At 47.3% G+C, this 21,127-nt stretch overlaps 4 protein-coding genes across 4 annotated transcripts; 3 read left to right on the top strand and 1 right to left on the bottom strand.

The window, feature by feature from the left end:
* Window positions 1-4,288, top strand: AK88_03346 (uncharacterized protein; the record flags this gene model as incomplete). The annotated part of the gene is made up of 5 exons (XM_012480963.1): window positions 1-742; window positions 959-1,027; window positions 1,485-1,799; window positions 2,252-2,829; window positions 3,002-4,288. The coding sequence occupies 5 exons, from the start codon at window positions 1-3 to the stop codon at window positions 4,286-4,288; spliced, it is 2,991 nt and encodes a 996-aa protein (XP_012336386.1).
* Window positions 4,289-6,081: 1,793 nt separating this feature from the next.
* On the top strand, window positions 6,082-9,439 carry AK88_03345 (uncharacterized protein; the record flags this gene model as incomplete). The annotated part of the gene is made up of 3 exons (XM_012480962.1): window positions 6,082-7,300; window positions 7,419-8,182; window positions 8,354-9,439. The coding sequence occupies 3 exons, from the start codon at window positions 6,082-6,084 to the stop codon at window positions 9,437-9,439; spliced, it is 3,069 nt and encodes a 1,022-aa protein (XP_012336385.1).
* A 1,363-nt stretch (window positions 9,440-10,802) lies between these two features.
* AK88_03344 (uncharacterized protein) lies at window positions 10,803-17,611 on the top strand (the record flags this gene model as incomplete). The annotated part of the gene is made up of 6 exons (XM_012480961.1): window positions 10,803-11,810; window positions 12,013-12,742; window positions 13,273-13,740; window positions 14,246-15,129; window positions 15,351-15,416; window positions 16,997-17,611. 6 exons carry the CDS (start codon window positions 10,803-10,805, stop codon window positions 17,609-17,611), a joined length of 3,771 nt encoding a protein of 1,256 aa, XP_012336384.1.
* Window positions 17,612-18,910: 1,299 nt separating this feature from the next.
* On the bottom strand, window positions 18,911-19,813 carry AK88_03343 (uncharacterized protein; the record flags this gene model as incomplete). Its single annotated transcript, XM_012480960.1, has 2 exons — window positions 18,911-19,585; window positions 19,721-19,813. 2 exons carry the CDS (start codon window positions 19,811-19,813, stop codon window positions 18,911-18,913), a joined length of 768 nt encoding a protein of 255 aa, XP_012336383.1.
* Between the last annotated feature and the right edge of the window lie 1,314 nt (window positions 19,814-21,127).

Here is a 21,127-nt window from a genome sequence, read left to right as displayed (position 1 = left end):
ATGGTGTGGGAGAAGACCAAGGACGTAATGCAGGAATTTGTGCTCTACATGGACACGGCGGAAATAACATCGTATGCAGCGAACTGTGATAACGCCGCATGGGACCACCACAAAAATCCTACAGCGGGTTCGATCTATTTTGGACAAACGGTGGGGGATAAGATTATATGCGTACTTATGGCAGGGGCCTTATTTTTCATGAATGGGTGGACTATTACACAAAGCACTCGATCGACGGAAGATGAAATCAGTGAACGCATACGAGAGCACTTACGATGTGCCATAGTACATATGTTTAGCGCAGTATTAGACGAATCCGTGTGTCCAGGTATGCGGGGAACATTTTATGCATGGAAAACAATGGAAAGAATGGACACTGGGGACGGAGGTTTTCCGGAAGGTTTAATAAAGAGGGGAATATGTGGTAGAGAACTATCTTCGAATTTGCAAATAAGGCAACTTGACTTAAATACAAAAGTCAAACAATGGTTACGGCAAGATAGCAGATTAAAAGGCGTCATACAGAAAATAAAAGGAAATGCATTGTGCACGAAGCGGTGGCAGGACGCATGGAACCTAGAGGACATCCTGGGGAATGGGAATACACAGGATACGCAAGCGTTGCAGATTGCTCCGATAGTCGATGAATTGAAGAAAGGAATCAACGACCTACTTACGGAACTCGGAAAAAAGGTAGACCAGGACGTAAAAAACCGGCAACAGGCGAAGAAGGGGAACATAGGTACGGCAGGCGAGGTTTGGGCAGAATGAGACAGCTTCAAACGCAACAGGCAGGATAAGTACACAGAACACAACTACAGACAGTTTCGCAGTACAAGGGAAAGTGCAACACGACACAAGATGCAGTTATGTGAACAACGTTCATTCCTGTGTCCTTGCAACAACACAAAAAGTACATACTGGCACTGCTAATTCCCATTTTTGCCCTTTATTGCAGCGAAGGATGACCAAAACGGGGACGCCGACACGACGGCTACTGTGCCGGCTGCAACAACAGGATCGACAGGTAAGGACCGATGGGGACAAAGCACGAATACGGCACGCACACCAACACGGCTCGCCACGGCCGGCCCGCATGACCCGTACGCCTCGATACAACCGCGCATGGATGCCGCCATCACAACAACACGCACACGCGCGAACGACGTGTAGACGAGATGACGGAGCGGGACGGCGGACGCGATGACGGCGACAAATAAAAGTGTACTGCTGCCATCTAGCCCAAGTTCACAGAGTACGCAGTCCACCTTACCGTACGCTTGCTACCGCCTGACGCAGGCCACTGAGTCTTACCCCGACCCACTGCATCGACCCACTGCATCGACCCACTGCATCGACGCATGCAGCGAGCCGGACCCTACACTGCCGGTACCTGACCGAACCGTCCCGGCCCTTTCTTTCTGTACCACTTTGTGTCCCTTTTTTGTATCATTTTGTCGTTGTACTTCCTTCTTCCTTTGCAGCGCTGGAGGCGACAAACCCGAAACCTCCACCGACATCGCAACCATCAGAGAACACGCCAGTGACCCCACCGCCACCACCACCTCCGTCACCACCACAACAGGACGGATCAGCGACAGCGGGAGATGGTCCGAAGGTGCAACCGAACGGGACGCATATAGACAAAGCAGGTAAGTGTGGAAGTAAACCCACAGTTTCCGTGACCCAGAATGCAGGCAGCGGAATCTATGCTTCTTCGTCAGAGACACTTGTCTCCTTTGGAACGAGTGCCGGCACAGATGATGAATGTGGGACGAAACCCGAAGACCCACAGGAAGGTAGTGTCCTGAGTGAATTTCGACAACAAAAACACAGAGAACACAAAAGAAACAACACACACCTCTTCCGCAGACAGCGGGAGAGACACCACGGAGCGAGAGAAACCAAACGTCGAATGAGAATGAAAGCGGCAGAGCCATGGGTCGGCCGCTGGATGTAGACGTCGACGTCGACACAGACAGACACACACACACTGTGTGTGTGTGTGTGTTGTGTGGGAGAGACAGAGTCTTTTCCCGGGGTGGCACCTGCCAACCACCGTTCGCACCGTGGCCAACCATGAGCGATGGACCATGGTGCCGACCGTATACACGACCGAGCATGGCGAAACCATCAGCGCCGGTATATGTGGTCAAGCAACAACGACGGACCGTGGCTAACCGTCAACCGTGGCCAGCTACCGCACAAAACTTCAGTTTCATCATGTTGACTTTTCTGCATGTCCATTCAGGCAAGGAGAAATCGGACGGCTCATCAACGCCGACAGAGCTGGATCCCAAGTCCTCCGTAGCAGCAGAGCCTGCCGCAGAAGTACCAACAAAACCAGAAGTGTCAAAAGTAACACCAGGATCAGAAGGAGCAACAGGGGTCACATCAACAGAAGTGAGTGCGCAACCGCAAGGAAAGGCAGGACCGGAGGGGGGAGAAGGAACACCTGCAGCATCAGCCCCAAAGACGGGGTCGTCCGACGACACTATAACTCCGCCCAAAGATTCCACCAGTAATGACAAAACTCAGGGTTGCGAACATCCCGCGTCTGCTGCTGGTCCAGATCCAGGTGTTGCCGTCATCGATGGCGGCAACGATGACCCACCTCCTCTCAATCCACCCAAACCAAAACCGAACCCAAACCCCGATCAAGCGGGGAGCAGTGGTGGCGAAGGAAAAGGAGGTGGTGATGTAGGTGGCACTCAACTTGTCACCCCTTCCGTTCGGCCTGGTGTTACATGGGAAGATATCAAGTCCTACACCCCCGAAATAATTCCAGCGGTGGTTGGTATTGGGATAATTGCGTTCTTCCTCTGGAAGGTAAGTATATATGCCAATCACGGAATCCCGCACGTGCAGGATGTTTATACCGCAGAACATCCCACCCGGCTCCAATATATGATCGTTCTAACACAAATGTACTCCTACACCCGCGTTCATTCCTTTTATCCTACCGTCCTCACCCTCCTATTTACCCCCTTTTTCTGCTCAGTATTTTGCGTACCTCGCCCAACGACGACGAAAGTTTCGCACCGTTCGTGACGTGCCGTCACCGGGACTGGACGAAGAAATATTGCACCATCTACAACGCGGCGCACCACCACCCGATTACGGCTACACGATGGTTAGGGATAGGCGGCCTGCATCTGCTGCCGATCGACGACGACGACGTAATCCACGCGTGCATAAGCGCACCATCATCGAGCTACATCTACAAGTGCTCAACGAATGTGCAGCGACCGCGTGGGAAAACGTCAAAGACGACTATTGGCAGATTGTCGTGCAGCAGTTTGCGCAGGACTTTGCGCAGGATTTGATGCGGGCAGATGACACGTATAACAATATCTTCGGTGTTTCTACGTCAGACTATGGTTCTCCAGGGACCAATGTTTCATCCGCCTTGGATCCATCCACTGACATCGAACGAACGGATGAATGCGCATTGAATGACCCCGATCCATGGAGTTGCATGGAAACCATACAGTTAGCAACGGACCCTTGTCCACCGCATGATTCCGATCCTTGGAGTTGTATGGAAACCATACAATTACAAACGCACCCTTGTCGACCTACGGAAGACAACCCAGATCCCTGGAGGTGTGTGGAAAACATACAGTTAGCAACGGACCGTGCTGCGCCTAACGAAGAGGACCGATGGAATTGTATGGAAACTATACAGTTAGAACAAGAAAGGCCTCATTCGCCCCCTCTCCCCTCTTCCGTCCCCGGGAATGAAAACCGGGCCCCCGACCACACTAATTGGATCCCGTGGATTGACCGCAACAAGCACCTATTGCAGGCGTGCACGACGCAGCCGTGGTTCCATGCCCTCAAAGCGGAATGGAAACAATATTATCAACAACATGCGCAAAACGCCGCATCCAGTGAGCACAGGAAAGCCGCAACCATGGAACGGAAGAAATTGGATGCATGGAAAGAATGGGTTGCAAAACAACATGACCTTATGAATACATATAGTGAGGAGGAGTGGTTTCAACGTTTGTTGCATAATGTTGAGGCGGACACAGTACGGGGAAAAGGCGAAGTACCTGGAGTGGGAAAGGACTTACACGTCGAAACACTACTGGGAACAGAAGATATACTGAGAGTGCGAGATGTTCCACGCACGCAGCCAATGCATCCGCAACCTTACATGAAACAACCGTTAACCGCTAAAACATGGATACTGATCCTGGCCTTCATCCTTGCGGAGTGCGAGGTCGAATGTCGTTTGCAGCATACGGAGTTATATGTGGATGAACTACTGGACCAGCTCTGACATTCGCATGACGGGGCATATGAATGTGACATAACGCATGCTAATCGTACAAAACTTTTACTTCATTATGTGATATACATAATGTATTTCTTGTTTGCACTATTCCATACCTTCTTTTTTTTTTTTCTGCTCTGTTCTGCTTGTGCTTACTTTTGCCTTTTGTTGTTCTTTTTCTGTGTACTCCACTTCTTTTAACATGACCATAGGACCAGGTGGGTACCGGTTAAATGCATATAAAATGTAGACTCCACTGAATAATATGAACGGGTAGTATTCTACTTTATGTGAAGTTAATTATTACAAGCTGCGCACGTGCATTCTAATGGTGTAGTGCAGCACACATACAGAACGCGCATACGCATTCGAGTATAAGGACAGCTTGTCTCTCCGAGCAAACGCGTCGACCAAAGCGGCCGGGTAAACGGGATTGTCTCCGAGTGTAAGCAGGAGGAGAGATTGTCTCTCCGATCAAACGCGGCCGAGGTAAGAAGGACCAGGATTGTTTCAGAGCAAGCCTCATTCGACGACGTAGCCGAGTGCAAGAAGGAGCAGGATTGTCTCTCCGAGCAAACGCGTCGACCAACGCGGCCAAGTGTAACAACGATTCGACGAAGTACCAAAGCGTAAGAAGGCGGAGAGATTGTCTCTCCGAGCGACGTGGCTTGGTAAGCAGCATTCGCCGCAGTAGTCGCGTGTAAGAAGGAGGACCATTGTCTCCGAGCAAACGTGGCCGAGTAAAGGGATTAGACGAAGGATTGTCCGAGTGACGAGGTCCGAGGAAGTAGCCGAGTGTAACAAGGAGGAGAGATTGTCTCTCCGAGCAAGCGCGACGACCAAAGCGGCCGCGTGCACGCAGCAGCACCATTGTCTCCGCGCCCCTGCGGCCACGTGTAACACCGATTCGACGAAGTAGCCGAATAAGGGGTTCGAGGGAAGGATTTCCATTGAGGGATTCAGTGAGGGAGCTGAGAGAGAGCGGGGGACGGGGAGGAAGAAGCACACATATTATGTGTGGGAGGGAAGAACGAGGCACGGACGGCGGAAGGCAGCAAGGACTAATTGATGTTGTTACTGCGGTTTTAGTGTAGGAAGTAGATATTTGTTGTTACGGGGGGTATTGTCGTTAATAAGGGTTTTTGTTGTTAAGCGGGATATTTGTGGTTTAGGCGGGTATTTTTTGTTAATGGGTAATGAGATTACGTGTGCTGTTCCTAAGAGTACTATTGTTGAGGGGGTATTTGGGTTCAGGATTTTAGTGGGGGAAAACTATTTTGAGTATGCAGGAGTAGATGTTTCTGTGGGAAGCATATTATTCCGCACGATACTGTTCACTTAATGTGGACTTTGCATAAGTATCGACGACAGTGGTATGTTATATAAGAAAGATAAAAGTGAGGGAGCCATGTGGGATTATTTGTTAGTACTGTGGGACGATTTCATAGAAAGGGAGCAGTTTGGGATAAAGGACCAGGAGGACATTGTGAGAATTGGGGTAGGTTGATACATATGGAAGAGTGGAAGCAAAGTAAGAGTCGTGTTGTGATAGTATATTAGGACAAAAGTGCAGGGTGCATTAGAGGGTTGTGCGAGCTCATAGTGTCCGTTACTATGAATGTTACGGTAAAGAGCAAATATATTTATGAGTGAAGGTGCATAATAGTGTGCACAATTACATAAGGATAAGAAATAGGAAAAAGACATATAGTTCATATGAGAATATATGATGAAAATTATATTTATAGGAAAATTTATGGGGAAGTGTTAACAAAGTATGGCAGGAGTTTATGCACCATATGGAGCAGAGGGTGAACGACGGAGTAATAAAAGGAATATGTGGAGAAGCACATGACCAGGACAATGGTCAAGCGCTAGATTCGCGGCAGAGGGATATATGCGAGTTGACACTTATAGCATTGTCCTTTAAACATGGAATTAAATTGGGCGCGTCCGGTGAGAACCCAGAGAGTGCGAAAACTGGGGAGGACGGCATAATGCAATATATGAAATGTATTTTAGTGAATATATTTATGAAAAGAATATTAGGTAAAACATGTGTGGACACAGATGGTGGAAAAAATGCATTTAATGCTGCAAAGGGCTTGATGACTGCGCAATCGGGAACACCGCGCAATACTACATGTGAGGGCAAGGATTTAATTTCGGGTGACAAGAGCAAGAGGCCGGAAGATTGGACATTGTTGGAAATAATGGGCAGGTGGTTTGATAGGCATACGAAAGGATTGAAGGACGGTAATGTAGGAGCATTAGGGGAAGGTTGCATGGTAGAAAAAAAAGAAACACATGGAGGAAGGGAGGAAAACCTGGGTGACTTGAAAGAGACAGTAAAAAAACAAATGGAAGAGGTTGGGGACGATATTGCGAAGAAGATAGAGAGAATATTACCGAAGGTAAAAACATGTACATCTAAAGAATGTGTGAAGAGTGCAATAGAACAAGAGAAGCAGAAGGACTCCCTTCCGAAAGCTCCCAAAGGTAAAGGAGACCAACAGTCGGGACCACCGCGGACGTCACAGGGCACACAGGCATCATCAACACCAGGCGGGTCAGATAAAAAGGAAGGATTGCTTCCTCCCCAGAAAGAAGCAGAAGCAGAAGCACCATCATCGCCGAAACTGGTAGATGCAGCACCGGAAGGAAGATCAGAGGACCATGGAAAACCACCACTACCACCTCCAGCACCGCCGCCAGCGCAAACCACATCAGATGGAGACACAGGACCAGCAGGAGCAGTAGGAGGACCCGATGCACCGGAACCAACATCGCGGACACCAGCGGGGGAAGCACCGAAGGTGGAACCCGCAGATTCAATAACACATGGTTCAGGACAAAAACCAGAAGGACCTACACTGGGAGCAGAACCCTCATCACAACCAGCATCAGCAATAAAAGAAAGTGAAACCAAGAATACTCAGGACAAAGCATCAGTCGATGGAATTCCTACAGTTGGTTTACCATCCTCTGGTGAGGCCGCTTCCCCAAAGGAACATCTAGGTAACAATGTGTTCCATGTGCATCTAAGTTGTTGCCTAGTCTAACTCTCAAAAACCCATGACTAGAGCGAGATGCAACAGTACACATAAAGTGCATGTATATCCATACAAATGTTCAGGACAAGCAGGTTCCGCAGCAGGTTCCACGTCTACGGACACTAGTAACACTGTGGAGAACCATGAACAGGCTGAAGCATCCGGCCCCCCAATTGCCGCCGACGGGGAGAACAGCCCAAATGACAGCACCCAGGATAGTGTATCAAAACCGGGGGCACAGCATAACAGGGACAATCAGGAAGATACTGTAAGTCAAGGTTCTGGTAGTCAGAATGGTCAGCGTGATCCAGACGCCGTACATGTAAAAGGTGCTAAGGACCATGCGCGCGAAGCTGGTCCTACTTCTCCTAAAGATAATACTGAGGAAGATACTGGTCAGGCCACGGCAACAACTGTCAGGGTCACCCACACTGATGGCCCAGATGGTAATAACAGCCATGCAGGAGCTTCCTGCACCGCGGACTCCAGTTCAAGTTCCAGCTCCAGCAGTGGTGGACAGGCTCAAAATAACTCACCAGTACCAACACACGTTCAGTCGGCCGGAACACAACTTACCTCCTCACCATCCATTGATCAAACCACTGTTCCAGTAGGACAGGGCACACCAGCTACCCTACCTGATACATCCAGTGGAAAAGCTAATGAAGCAGGTAAAGCACCCACCTTAAGAGATAGAGCATCCAGTTCAGGAGGCAGTACCCTCCGTGAGCAACAACCTACCGCGTGGTCCCCTGAACCCTTCGACCCCAAGGATCTCATCCCCTACACCCCCGCGATCATCCCCGCGGCGGTTGGTATTGGCATCATTGCCTTTTTCCTCTGGAAGGTAAATATATACGGCAATCAGGGAATGCCGCGCGTGCAGGATGTTTATACCGCAGAACATCCCGACGGGCACCAATATATGATCGTTCTAAACAATATGCCCCTACACCCGCGTTCATTCCTTTTATCCTACCGTCCTCACCCTCCTCTTTACCCCCCTTTTTCTGTTTAGTACTTTGCCTTCCTCGGAAAAAAACGACGACGAACGTATCGAACCGTTCGTGACGTGCCGTCACCGCCACTCGACGAAGAAATATTGGAGCATTTACAACGCGGCGCGCCGCCAGCCGATTACGGGTACACGATGGTTAGGGATACGCAACCTTCGTCAATATCCGGTAGAGGACGCCCACCACGCGTGCATACACGCACGATCATCGAGCTACATCTAGAAGTGCTCAACGAATGTGAAGCCACCGAGTGGGAAAACGTCAAAGAGGACTATTGGAAGCTGGTCGTGCAGGAGTTTGCGCGTGACTTGGAGCAGGAAGGGGACACGAATAACAATACCTTGGGTGTTTCTACCTCGCACGCCGCTTTAGCAACCCACGATGCAACAACCGACCATTCCACAACCCAAGGCCGCCTAACGCGTGATCCCACCGCAACGGATGTATGTCCACCGCATGACTGCGATTCATGGAGTTGTATGGAACATATCGACTTCGATGCAGAACAGCATGCTCATTCCAGCCACAGGCAGGCGAACTCAGCCCACGATTGGCATACCCATTGGATCCCTTGGATTGACCGCAACAAACATATTATGCGCGAGTTCACGACGCAGCCGTGGTTTAATTCCCTCAAATCGGAATGGAAACAATATTATCAACAACATGCCTCAAGCGCAATGTCCTGGCAGAGCGAACTCGGTGAAGCGGCCACCGTGAAGATGATGAAACTGCGGTTGTGGAAAGAATGGGTTGCGCAACAACATCGGCAAATGCGTATGTATAACGCGGAGGAGTGGTTCCAACATTTGTTGCATACTGTACAGGAGGAGACAGTGTCGGACAACGGCGCCGTACCACGAGTAGAAAAACACTTAGAAGTGGAACAAGTAATGGCAGCAGAACATATGCTACGAGTGACAGCTATACCATGCACCCAACCACTGCATCCGCAACCTTACATGAAACAACGGTTAACCGCTAACACATGGATACTGATCCTGGCATTAGTCATAGAACAGTGCGAAGTCGAACGCAGTTTGCAGGAGAAGGAGTTATATGTGGATGATCTATTGGAGCACCTGTGACATTAGGATGACGGGGCATATGAATGCGACATAACGCATGCTGCCCGTACACCCCTTTTACTTCATTATGTGATATACATAATATATTTGGTGTTTGTACTATTCTATACGTTTTTTTTTTTTCTGCTCTCTTCTGCTTACTTCTGGTTCTTTGTGCTTTGTTTTGTTCTTTTTCTGTGTAGTCAACTTCTTTTAACATGACCATGGGGACAGGGTGGTACAGGTCAAATGCATATAAAATGTACATTAACATGAATAATATGAACGCGTCGTATTCTCCTTTATGTGAAGTTAATTATTAAAAGCTGAGCAAGTGCATTCTACGGGTATAGTGCAGAACAAATATAGAATGCGCATACGTATTCGAGTATAAGGAGATTGTCTCTCCGCGCAAACGCGTCGACCAACGCGGCCGCGTAAACGGGATTGTCCGAGTAATGCGACCGAGTGTAAGAAGGAGGACGATTGTCTCTCCGAGCAAACGTGGCCCGGGTAAAGTACATTGTCGACGCGGTAGCCGAGTGTAGGAAGGATTCGACGAAGTAGCCGCGTAAGGGCTTCGAGGGAAGGATTCGAGTGAAGCATTCAGACAAGGGGAGCATAGCGTGCGGGGGCGGAGAGCGAAGGAACACACATATTATGTGCGGGAGGCAGAACGAGGGAAGGACGGCAGCAAGGACGGTAGAAACGACGGCAGCAACGACGGCACGAAGAATTGATGTTGTTATACTGCGGTTTTTTTGTGTACACACGGGGTATTTGTTGTTACGGCGGGGTATTTGTTGTTAGGGGGGGTATTTTGTGTTAAGTGGCGTTTTTGTTAATGATTTTAATGCACACGAAGCATAATATTCTGGGTACGTAGGAGTATAAGTTTCTATTAGAGGAATATGATTACGAAGTACAATGTTCAATTAATGTGGACTTTGAATAAGTATCGAGCAGAGTGTCATCCTATATAAGAAGGACCACAAGGGAGGAAGCCATGTGGAAGTATTTGAAAGTACTATGGGAGGATTATATTGAGACGGGGAATACGGGGGTGAAGCAGGATGACGATATATTTAAGGTAGGTCCGTGCGTCTAAGGGAATGAGAGCACACTGGAGTGGTGTTATACAGATATGTTAGAATACTCTTAGGCACTGCCCTGGAGACGGGGTGCGTACCCTATGATTATTTGCCCCTTATATATTTTATAAGGACGCAAATATATATGGGTGCAGCGTGCTTAATTATGTATATAATAATATACAGCGGGGGTACAGGAGTATTGTTTATAGGGAACCATGGAACACATACTATACTTATAGGAACCTTTTTGGAATAGCATAGGGGAAGTATGGGGGACATTTAAGGATTATATGGAGAGCGAGCATGATGATTCCATGATACAGACATTGTGTGGTGCATACGACGATGACGAGGAGCAAGGGCAGAGGTTGGATGCGAAGAATATAGCTATATGTCACTTAACACTTAAAGCATTATGTTTTAAACATGGAATTAAATTGGGCGCGTCCGGTGAGAACCCCGAGACTGTGAACACTGGGGCAGATGGCATAATGCCATATATGAAATGTATACTGACAAATATATTCATGAAGAGAATACTTGGACGGAAATGTGTAGAAGCGGCTGGTGGCAAACAGGCATTTAGGGCTGCGCAGGCCTTGATGACTGCGCAATCCGCCACACCGCGCAATACTACATGTGAGGGCAAGGATTTACAGTCGGGTGACAGCAGCCAGAATCCGGACACTTGGACATTGATGGAAATAATGGGAAGGTGGTTTGATAGGAATACGACAGGATTGAAGGACGGTAATGTAGGAGCATTAGGGGAAGGTTGCATGGTAGCAAGAGAAAAGACAAATGGACGAAAGGACGACCAGTTGGGTGAATTGAAAGAGAAGGTAAGAAAACAAATGGAAGAGGTTGGCCAGGATATGGCGATGAAGATAGCGACAATATTACCGCAGGTAAAAACGTGTACAACTACAGAATGTGTGAAGAGTATAATAGAACAAGAGAAGCAAAAGGATTCTGTTTCCACAGCTCCCAAAGGTAAAGGAGACGGACAGTCGGGACCACCGCCCGGCAAACCCGCCCCAGCAAAACCAGCACCACCACCCGTGACGGGAGCCGGCGAACAGCCGCACAAACCTGCCCCGGCCAAACCAGCACCTGTCAAACCAGTAGCGGCGACACCGGGACCCGCGGTGACACCGGGGGCGACGGCATCATCTGGTGGTGGTGGTAAGGCTGGTAAGGGTGCTGCCGGAGGAGGGAAGGAGAACGGGAAGACCGTGAAGGCTGCAAAAGGAGATAATTGTGAATGGATGAGCATACAGCAAGACAAGACAAGGCACGTACACGTGCTGCGTACATATAGTGTAAGTTAAAGTAAAAGCACCAAAAACAACGCCAGAGACAGAAAGAGAGATAACAGATGGAGCGAGAATTGATGCAGCAGGTATACAAATATATGTGAGCGTGTGAATGATACGCACGGGTGGACTATAGGTAAAGTGTAAACATAGACATTCCTTTATGTTCATGCGCATAATACAGACACAAGAACTGCAACAATTGCACACCGTGTTGGGTGCATTTGCACAACATATGCAGACGCACGAGCAGCTCGTGGATGCATACGGTGCAAATTGTGATAATTCTGGTTGGAATGATTTCGACGACGCCAAAACGCACCATACGGGGCAAACGGTGGCGGATATGATCAGATGCAGACTTATGAGTTCTGCACTGTGGTTTGCGAACAAAGAGGACCCGGACAAGCAGGGTCAGGATGAAATGGCCAATAGGTTCCGGTGTGAAGTAGCCAATGTATTTGGGTACATGCTGAAGAATCAGTATTGTAAAAAGGAAGGATGGAAGAGGGGTGTAGAATATGCCTGGAAAGCACTGCAAGAGATGGGCAAGGACGTAGATGGGAAGAAGGGGCTCACGGGTCCTGTTATGGCTGGCAGATGCACACAATGTGGTTACGTAGGTAGTATGACGAAGCTGGGCATAATAAATGGAGACATCGCACAGTGGTTAGTAGACCAAGGAATAATGAGAGAAATAGCACAGATACAGCAACAGATGCCATGTCATAAAGATTGGAAGAAGTATAAAAAGGAGAAGGGTGGTACTGATAATAAGGTTATAGAAAACGACAAAATACCGGAAGTGACGGCAATAGAGAAAAAAGTGGTAGAAGAGACGGAGAAGGTAATTGAGAAAGTAAAGGACAAAATAGACCAAGAAATTGCAAACGGTAAGGCTCAGAGTACCCATGGTAAGAATACGACTCGTACAAATACGAATACGCACACACGGCTCGCTAAGCATAAGCGGCCCATACGACTGCGCACGCATGCCGGCGCCACAAATGCAACGGCCACAACAACACCCACACGCGGCGGGAACTGCACAGCACTGAGCGGCGGTTGACGCCGACGCGTGTAAACGAGGTGCGGACTAGCGTACCGTGCAGCGCACCTGCGTCACAGTGGTGTGACAGTGGTGCGACGGCACAGGGGGCGACCGATGTAGCGGCACCAGATGACGGCGAAAACATAAAAGTGTACTGCTACCATCCACCTCACCGTACGCGTGCGGTCGCCTGACCCCGTTCACCGAATACGCAGTCCACCGAGTTCACCTCACTGTGCGCTTGCGGTCGCCTGACCCAGTCCACCGAGTACGCAGTCCATCGAGTCGACCCGACCGTACCACACCACACCGTCCCGGCCCACTTCTTTCTGTACCACTTGTGTCGCTTTTTTATCGCCTGTTCGTCTTCCTTTCTTCCATCCCTCATTACAGGAACGAAACCGGTAGCTGGAGGAGGAGGAGACCAGAAAGGGGAGAAGCCGTCGGCACCATCAGCAGCAGGCACATCAGGAACAGGAACATCTTCCGGACAACCACGATCAGATTCCTCGGCTGGGGAAGGACAGCCGGCCGCAGGAGGAACAGCCGGGGAAGGACCAGGTCAGGGACCAGGACCTGGACAACAACCCCCACCACCACCACCGAACAACGAACCATCGGGAAAGGGACCAACGGAGGAGACGACACAACAGTCGTCAACGGACACTCAAGGTGAGGACGAGTGCCAGGACGATAACTCCGATACGAAAGCATCCGGTATAGAGACGCATGCGAACTCGCTTGTCACTGTTGCAAGGGGTACGCACACATACGAAGGCCAGCAGCCTTCATGCGCCACGCTCAAGGCGCTGGAAGACAACCAGCACGCTGCCACTAGTCCTAACCCAAGTTCAGGGACAGGTGAATCTAGGAGTTTGCACGCACCACATATGCACTAATAAAACGACTGAAAGAAAAAAAAGAAACAACTTTTCCGGAGAGACAGGGAGAGACACCACGGAGAGAGAGAAACCAAACGTCGAATGAGAGTGAGCGGGACGCAGAGCGGTAGAGTGATGGGTCGGCCGCGGGATGTAGACGTAGCCACGTAGACGTCGATGTAGACGTCGACGCTGACAGGCACACACACTGTGTGTGTGTTGTGTGGGTGGGAGAGAGAGAGAGTCTTTTCCCGGGGTGGCACCTGCCCCGTGCAATGCCCTGACCCCCGTCCGTCTCCCCGCCGTCCCCGTGGCACCGCCCGACCGGCTGTCAACCCTGAAACAAGGCGACCGATCATCCATTGTACCGTGTGGGCAACCATGAGCGAATGTAGCGTGGGCATGCGGCAACCATGGGCAGACAACCATGACCATCGAGCAAAACATTCGTTTCATCATACTCCCTCTTCCACATCAATTTGCAGGCGAGGGCAAGAAAACAGATGCAACGGACGCTGATGGCAAGGAACTACCAACAGTAGACACTGCAGGCTCGGAACCACATGGAGCTCCTGCGCAGGATAATACAAGTGTGCAGGATGGTACCAGCAAGCCTGCAAACGGTGGTGCCAGTACATCGTACGCAAACGTCCAAGCTGGTAACATATACGGGGACATTTTCATTGGGGCCAGTATAATTCCTGAGTCTGAACGCCAGGGTTCCAGTGTGCCCCACCATGGTAGAGCTCCAGGTAACAGCGTAGTAGATGCGGGCAATGATGACCCCCCTCCTCTCAATCCACCCAAACCAAAACCGAACCCGAATCCAGATCAAACCGGTTCGAGCGGCACACCCACTGAAACAAGAACTCCTGCAGATGGTGTTTCTGGTGGGGAAGGAAAGGGAGGTGGTGGAGGAGGTTCCCCATCCTCAGGACCTGGTTCCACTGGTCACCAAAACCCTGGTTCCTCTGGTACTGGTACTGGTAGTACAGGAGGAGAGGGAACTGGCGATTTCTGCAAGGTCGATGCGAAAAACAGTAAGGGGGATGGGACATGTGCGAAAGAGAGTTCCTCAAGCAATAGTTCCTCGACTAGTCCCCCAGATCCTTTCTCTGACTGTAGCACCAAGGACTGTAAATTCGGCCTTGACCCAGATGTTGGCCTGAACATAAAGGACGCAGCCGGGGGATTTATGCCACCGATTCCAGCAGATGGAACACTCAGTTCATCGGGCGATAACCAAGGTGGGAAGGATGATGGTTACGCTGTCCCTGACCTAACCGCCGACGTCCTTACCGCCACTACTCCCGTACTCTTCTTCCTGTCCGCCGTCATCGTCGCCCTCCTTGGTTATTCCCTTTGGAAAGTAAGCGAAAGCACACAGTTACGCACAAGCACGCACAAATATAACCGAGTGGAAATGCACATTCGTTTCACTGCTGCACTATTCCCAAAAGGAACTATAACCAACTTTACACCATTTGGAAGTTACTCTCAAACAAACAAAAAAAAAGCGATACTAATTTTAAAAAAAAAAAAAAAAAAAAACTACTCCTGACATGTGTCGTCAATGCCGCTATATTGTAGAATGGAGGTAACAAAGGTGGGGCTTCTGCTATACATTATGAGTTACTTGGGTACACAGAGGGCAAGGTAAATGCATGTATGATGGTATACAGTAATGGAGTAATATATATGTACTCCTGTAATTAAAATGGATTATTATTTTTCTAAAAAAAAAAAAAAAAAAAAAAAAAAACGCCCTAAAATCATAAGGCTCGTAAGTCTGTTAACCTCCGAGCCTCAAACCCTGAATCCGCTACCCAGAATCCTAAATCCCGATTCATGAACATTACAATCCTAAAACAGTAAGCCTTGTATGCCAAATCTTAAATTCGTATTCCGCAACCGCGTAAAACATGGAACCTTACCATGCGGAAACGCTACAATAATCAAACCTTACTATCCCGGAAATCATACAATCCTGAAATTTTACAATCCTGAAACATCACAATCATGGAGCCTTAGAATCCGGAACCCTTACAACCCTGAATTTTCACAATCCTGAACCGCGCAATCATGGAACCTCGTAATCCGGAAACATTAAACACGAAATCCTAAGCCTTAAATCCTAAGGCCCCTAACCCCCAAAATACAAAATCTCCCTACAGTTATCTTTTATTTTGTATTCAAATTCCTTACACTCATCATTAAATCCATTCACACTTTGCCAAAAGGATGATACAGATGCGAGTATACGCATAAGAACGTTGTGAAACTATATTTCTGCATTTATTATTTATCACTACGCGTAATAAATCTGAGAACGATATAAATGACTACCCCCATAAATAATAAACGGCCACGACAGATGTATAATTATGCGAATACGTTATAATAGTAACCCCCCTAAATACTGACACAATGGAACTTTGAGCCCGCGGCTCTACACCCCAAAAGAAAAAACCTGTTTCGCCGTTCTTGTATGTAAAACGAGCTATAATTGATTCTATTCTGCTTATTGTCGTCACCGTTATATCCAGTTTAAAAGGATAAGATGCTACTTCACATGTAGAATTGCATCACTCGGATTATACAATTTGGCCCCATTACACGGTTCAAACGGCGACATGATTGATGAGCCCGTATGAGATTCGTGAAAAATGTTGACCCCTTTAAGTAATGTTGTATCATATAATATGTACCAAAAATGGTTTCTTCCCTTTTCTTCCCTACTTCGTTCTTCCCTTATATTAGGGTACACGTGAATTATTTATTCAAATCATATTTATATATTTAGGTAAGAATAGTAAATCATGTACAAAACTGATTTTATCAATGTTCACCTTTAGCCAATGAAAAGAAGTGTTACACGAATAATCTATACACCTACATGTGGAAAAACAGAAAACAATTCTGTAACTCATACATATATAAACAATATATCGCCACTTCTAACATTTTCTACACTAAACGGAAAAGAAAAAAAAACAATGACGCTGCTTGTGAAACTCTCTATGTTTACTCTATTCCTCTGCTTATGCCAAATTGTTCACTGTGTATGGAACAAACACCTGTATTTTGGGGAGTTACCACATTTATTGTGATAAGCTCTTATCTTTTTCATAACAATTATAAATCTGCCGCCTTTCCACTTATTTTCACGCTCTACATCCTTGTACACATACACCACAACAAACCCATGTATTCCCCCTTTTTATTCTACATTTTAGGCAAGTACACTAGGTACATCATCGGCTAATGTCACAAGCCAATTTGACACGGTAGATGCAACTAGAGTTGGATCGACTACCGTGACATTGAGTGATGGAACTGATGTGGGTAAACGGGGTCAACGTAATTTTTACGATGGTCAATCTACGGGTGCCCCGAAGAATAGGTTGTTCGATAGCATGTGTAAGAATTTAAAACCCGGGGCCCCACTAAAGAAGCCACAGCACAAGAACAAGACAGCGCCCGATATAACTGCACGGAATAGTTGTAGAAGAGGTTTGAAGAAGTTGACACGTTGTAAAATGGGGAGAAGAGCATGGTTGGGGCTTGTAGTAGTGTCCACAGTCCTGTATTCATCCTTTATTTCCATTATGCCACATGTCATGTCAATAATTATGCAGGAGGGACAAATTCTCAATTTATCGTTTTGGATGGGCTTGTATGGAGGTCCCATACTGATTACAGTCATCTATTCCTGCGTGCTACTATGTTTCTGCTGCTCGAAGACGGGGAAATGTTTACTGGATAAAATTTGGAAGAAGAAGAAGAAGAAGGAAGCTCCCACAGAAACAGACAACAACATAGGAGTGAATAAGGAATCGAATAAGACGTAATTACTCCGTGATTTACTGCATATTGAACAATAATATATTTTTTGCATACCTATTAGATTGACCTTTGCCATGATGTTGTATGTTCGCCTCTATGATGTGACTTATTTTTCCTTTATAGCATGTATCCTATATTTTTGCGATTTCTACATTATAATTTTTGTTCGTACATGTTTCCGAATATACATAGTTGTTCGTGTGTATGTTGTACTGTTTGTGCACATTATCAGTTATTTATTTTTGTTGTGGCTAGGCTACACATTTAAAAAAAAACAAAAAAAAGAAGAAGAAGTCTTTCTATATGTAACATATATATATATATATATATATATATATATAGAGAGAGAGAGAGAGAGAGAGAGACAGAGAGAGAACAATTATTTCATATCCTGCACGTAACAAACATTACCTAATGATTATGAGGCATACATTATATAAAGGGTGTTTTTATAGTATGTAGGAAGTTCATTCCCTCTGTGTCTCCCTGTCCTTTGGTTTTTCTCTTTCGAACTTTGCAACAATTCTGGCGCTGCATTAACATCCCCCCTTTTGTTGGAACTATAGTTATGTACACGATAATAACAACATACCTTATGTAGAATATAGCATAAACGGATATAGGGATGCATGGGCCGTTACAGCGGCACGCACTAGGATAGCACCCTGAATGGGGAGAGCGCAGACACCCTTGTTTCTTTTAACTTCAAAGCTTGTGCAAGAGTTCATCCACATATAATCCCCGTATATCCATAAATTCCGTACACTCTACATGTCACACTCGTCTACACAGTGACCGACGCGCACACACACACCTCGTCTACACTCGTCTACACTCACGTCGCCGCTACCGCTACCGCTCCCGTCGTGGCCACTCATCTCCGGCCGCTCCGCAACCGCGACCACTGCCGTCGTCGCCGCGTGTGCGTGTTGTTCGTCGCGTTGTGGTGGCGGCATCCATATTGGGCAGTGCGTCCGTATATTCGTATTTTTACGAGTCGTATGCTTATGATTCGTGTCCTTACCTTTCTTGTCCTCGTTGCTTTTGTCCGTCTTCTTGTCTGCGTGTCCGCCTCCTGCATCTAGGGGTATGGCCGCTACTGGGTTTTTGCGCTCGTTGCCGAATGATGTTGGTGCTGTAGGGTCGGGTTTGTTGGTGGCAGGGTCCACAGACGGTGAAGCAATTACAGGGGGGGCTTTCCCGGATCCTGTACCGTTCTCGCCGATTCCACTCCGCACGCCAAGTTGTTGTTCAACCTGCCGTATCTTTTTTAATATATCAGCCAATACTCCAACCTGTTCCTTCTATTGTTCTAATTCCTTCAGCATCTGCTTCTTCTTCTCCGTTTCCATATCTACCCCTTCTTTCACTAACTCTCTTATTACGATGTTATCCTCCTCCTGAAACATTCTAACAGCTGGTACCTCGGTTCCCTCCTCTGGATTCTTGTTCTCTTTCTTACATACTCCTGTCCCTGTTGCTGCTAGTCTGCCTGCCCCATTTTTTATGCTCCAATTCCTTATCCAGCCTGCCATAGTTGCTGCAACAAACTTCGATCCAATCATGAGGCTCCCATAATTTATGTCCCTGCATATTTTACTTCCGTCCTCATGTCCACTTAACCCTCTCCACATATGCATGCCTGTTGATACCGCTCCAATAATTTCCCCTGCGCTACAATTATTCTTAAATAATTCTGCCATGGCCACATTTCCCAGCATACACCTAACATATTGTTCAAACTCCTCATCGCCCTGAAATATACCCTTCCTATCCCACTTTTCTTGAACCATATCTATTCCATCCATGAATAAAAATATGTTTACAATACGCCGGCATACAACGAATTGCGCCATATTGTTCCTCAACGTCCAACGTGGGAATGCTGTTTTACACACGTCCGTGTTGAATTGATCCGTCCTTTTTATACTTCCTGCTAATACTTGGAAAAGCTGTTCAATATCGTTCCATATTGCGCTCTATAAGGGGTAAAGTAGTGAATACAATCCTTATATGAACCTAACGCGCATATTCTCCTATTCCCTCGTGCACTATACACTGCACTGCATTGTACGGTCTTCTTATTCGTTAATCCTGTTTCAGTCAATTCTTACGTTATGTTGCTCCTCATTCCACATATTCCTCCTTTCGAACCATTTCCTAAGGTGCTGTGTGAAATCCGCCACACCGGGTTCACTATGCGCCATGATACTATAATACCCAAATACCAATATTATATCTATATTGGGGACATCTCAAAATCATCCAATCTTCGTAATGCCTGCGGTGTCGAATCAAACTGCCCCAGTCCTATGCATTCCCTTGCAGAATATGATACTGTGGGAAATATTTTCTTTCACATAAATCTACCGTAATCTTCACTTTATCCTTGTTCCAATTTATAAGAACCTAATCCATATTATAGAAAAAAAAAAAAATACCAACAAAAAATTAGTGTGTCCGACGTCACCATCCCCCTTTCTCCCACCCTAGTCCAGAAGTTTGGGTCCCACGGTCCTTGCTCGAAGTTCGCAGGATCCAGAGCCTGGGTTCCGGGTTTAAGTTGTTTGGACCTAGAAGGGAAAGCGCAAGAAAAGAATGGGAAGAGAAGGAACAGAAGGAAAAAAGAGAAAGAAAAAAAAAAAAAAAGAAAGGAAAAAAAAAAAAAAGTACTACTACACTACCGTACACACACAATGCGCCATGAATATACACCCCTCGCCCCCCTTTCTACACCGGTCTCCACTAAACGCCTTGACACACACACTGTCTCTCTGTGTGCGTACACCTAAAAACGAACAACAGCATCAATTTCTGCTGCCGTCGTTGCCGTCGTTGTGGCCTTGCTCCGGTCGTTCGTGCTCCCGCACATAATATGTGTTTTACTTCCTCTCGCCCCTCGCGCGTACTGCTCCCTCTGTGATCCTCACTCGGACAATCTCCGTTTACCCGGCTACTTCGTCGAATGCGTGTTGCACGTGGCTACTTCGTCGAATTCTTCTTAGCGTCGGATACAATCGTGTGTACCCGACCGCTTATGCTCGGCTACTTCGTCGAATCCTTCTTACGCGGCCGCGTTTGCTCGGAGAGACAATCTCTCCTCCGTTCTTACACTCGGCCGAGTTGCTCGGAGACAATTCGGTGTACGCGGACTCGGCAACAACGGCAACAATTGATGTTGTTGTTATACTGCGGTTTTAGGTGTACGCACACAGAGACAGTGTGTGAAGGCGTTTAGTGGAGAAGGGGGAGGAGGGGTGGTATTCATCACGGTGCGTAGTGTTTTCCCTATCTTTTCTTTTTTTTTTTCCTTTTTGTACTTTACTTGGGGAGATTCTTCATATTTGGAAGAGAGACAGAGTCTTCTCTCTATTGTGTAGACGATGCTATTATGAATTTGTACAGTATGCTGTTTTGCTGCTGTTCATTCGCGTCTTTTCCTATGTTTCAGGGGGAATTGGTTCCGAGGACATATTCGTGCAGTACCCTGGGGAGCTGTATATATATGTATTTGCGTAATT

This window comes from Plasmodium fragile (assembly GCF_000956335.1).
Source record: "Plasmodium fragile strain nilgiri unplaced genomic scaffold supercont1.37, whole genome shotgun sequence".
NCBI classification, from domain to species: Eukaryota; Apicomplexa; class Aconoidasida; order Haemosporida; family Plasmodiidae; genus Plasmodium; species Plasmodium fragile.
This window is presented reverse-complemented; position numbering and strand designations above follow the sequence as displayed.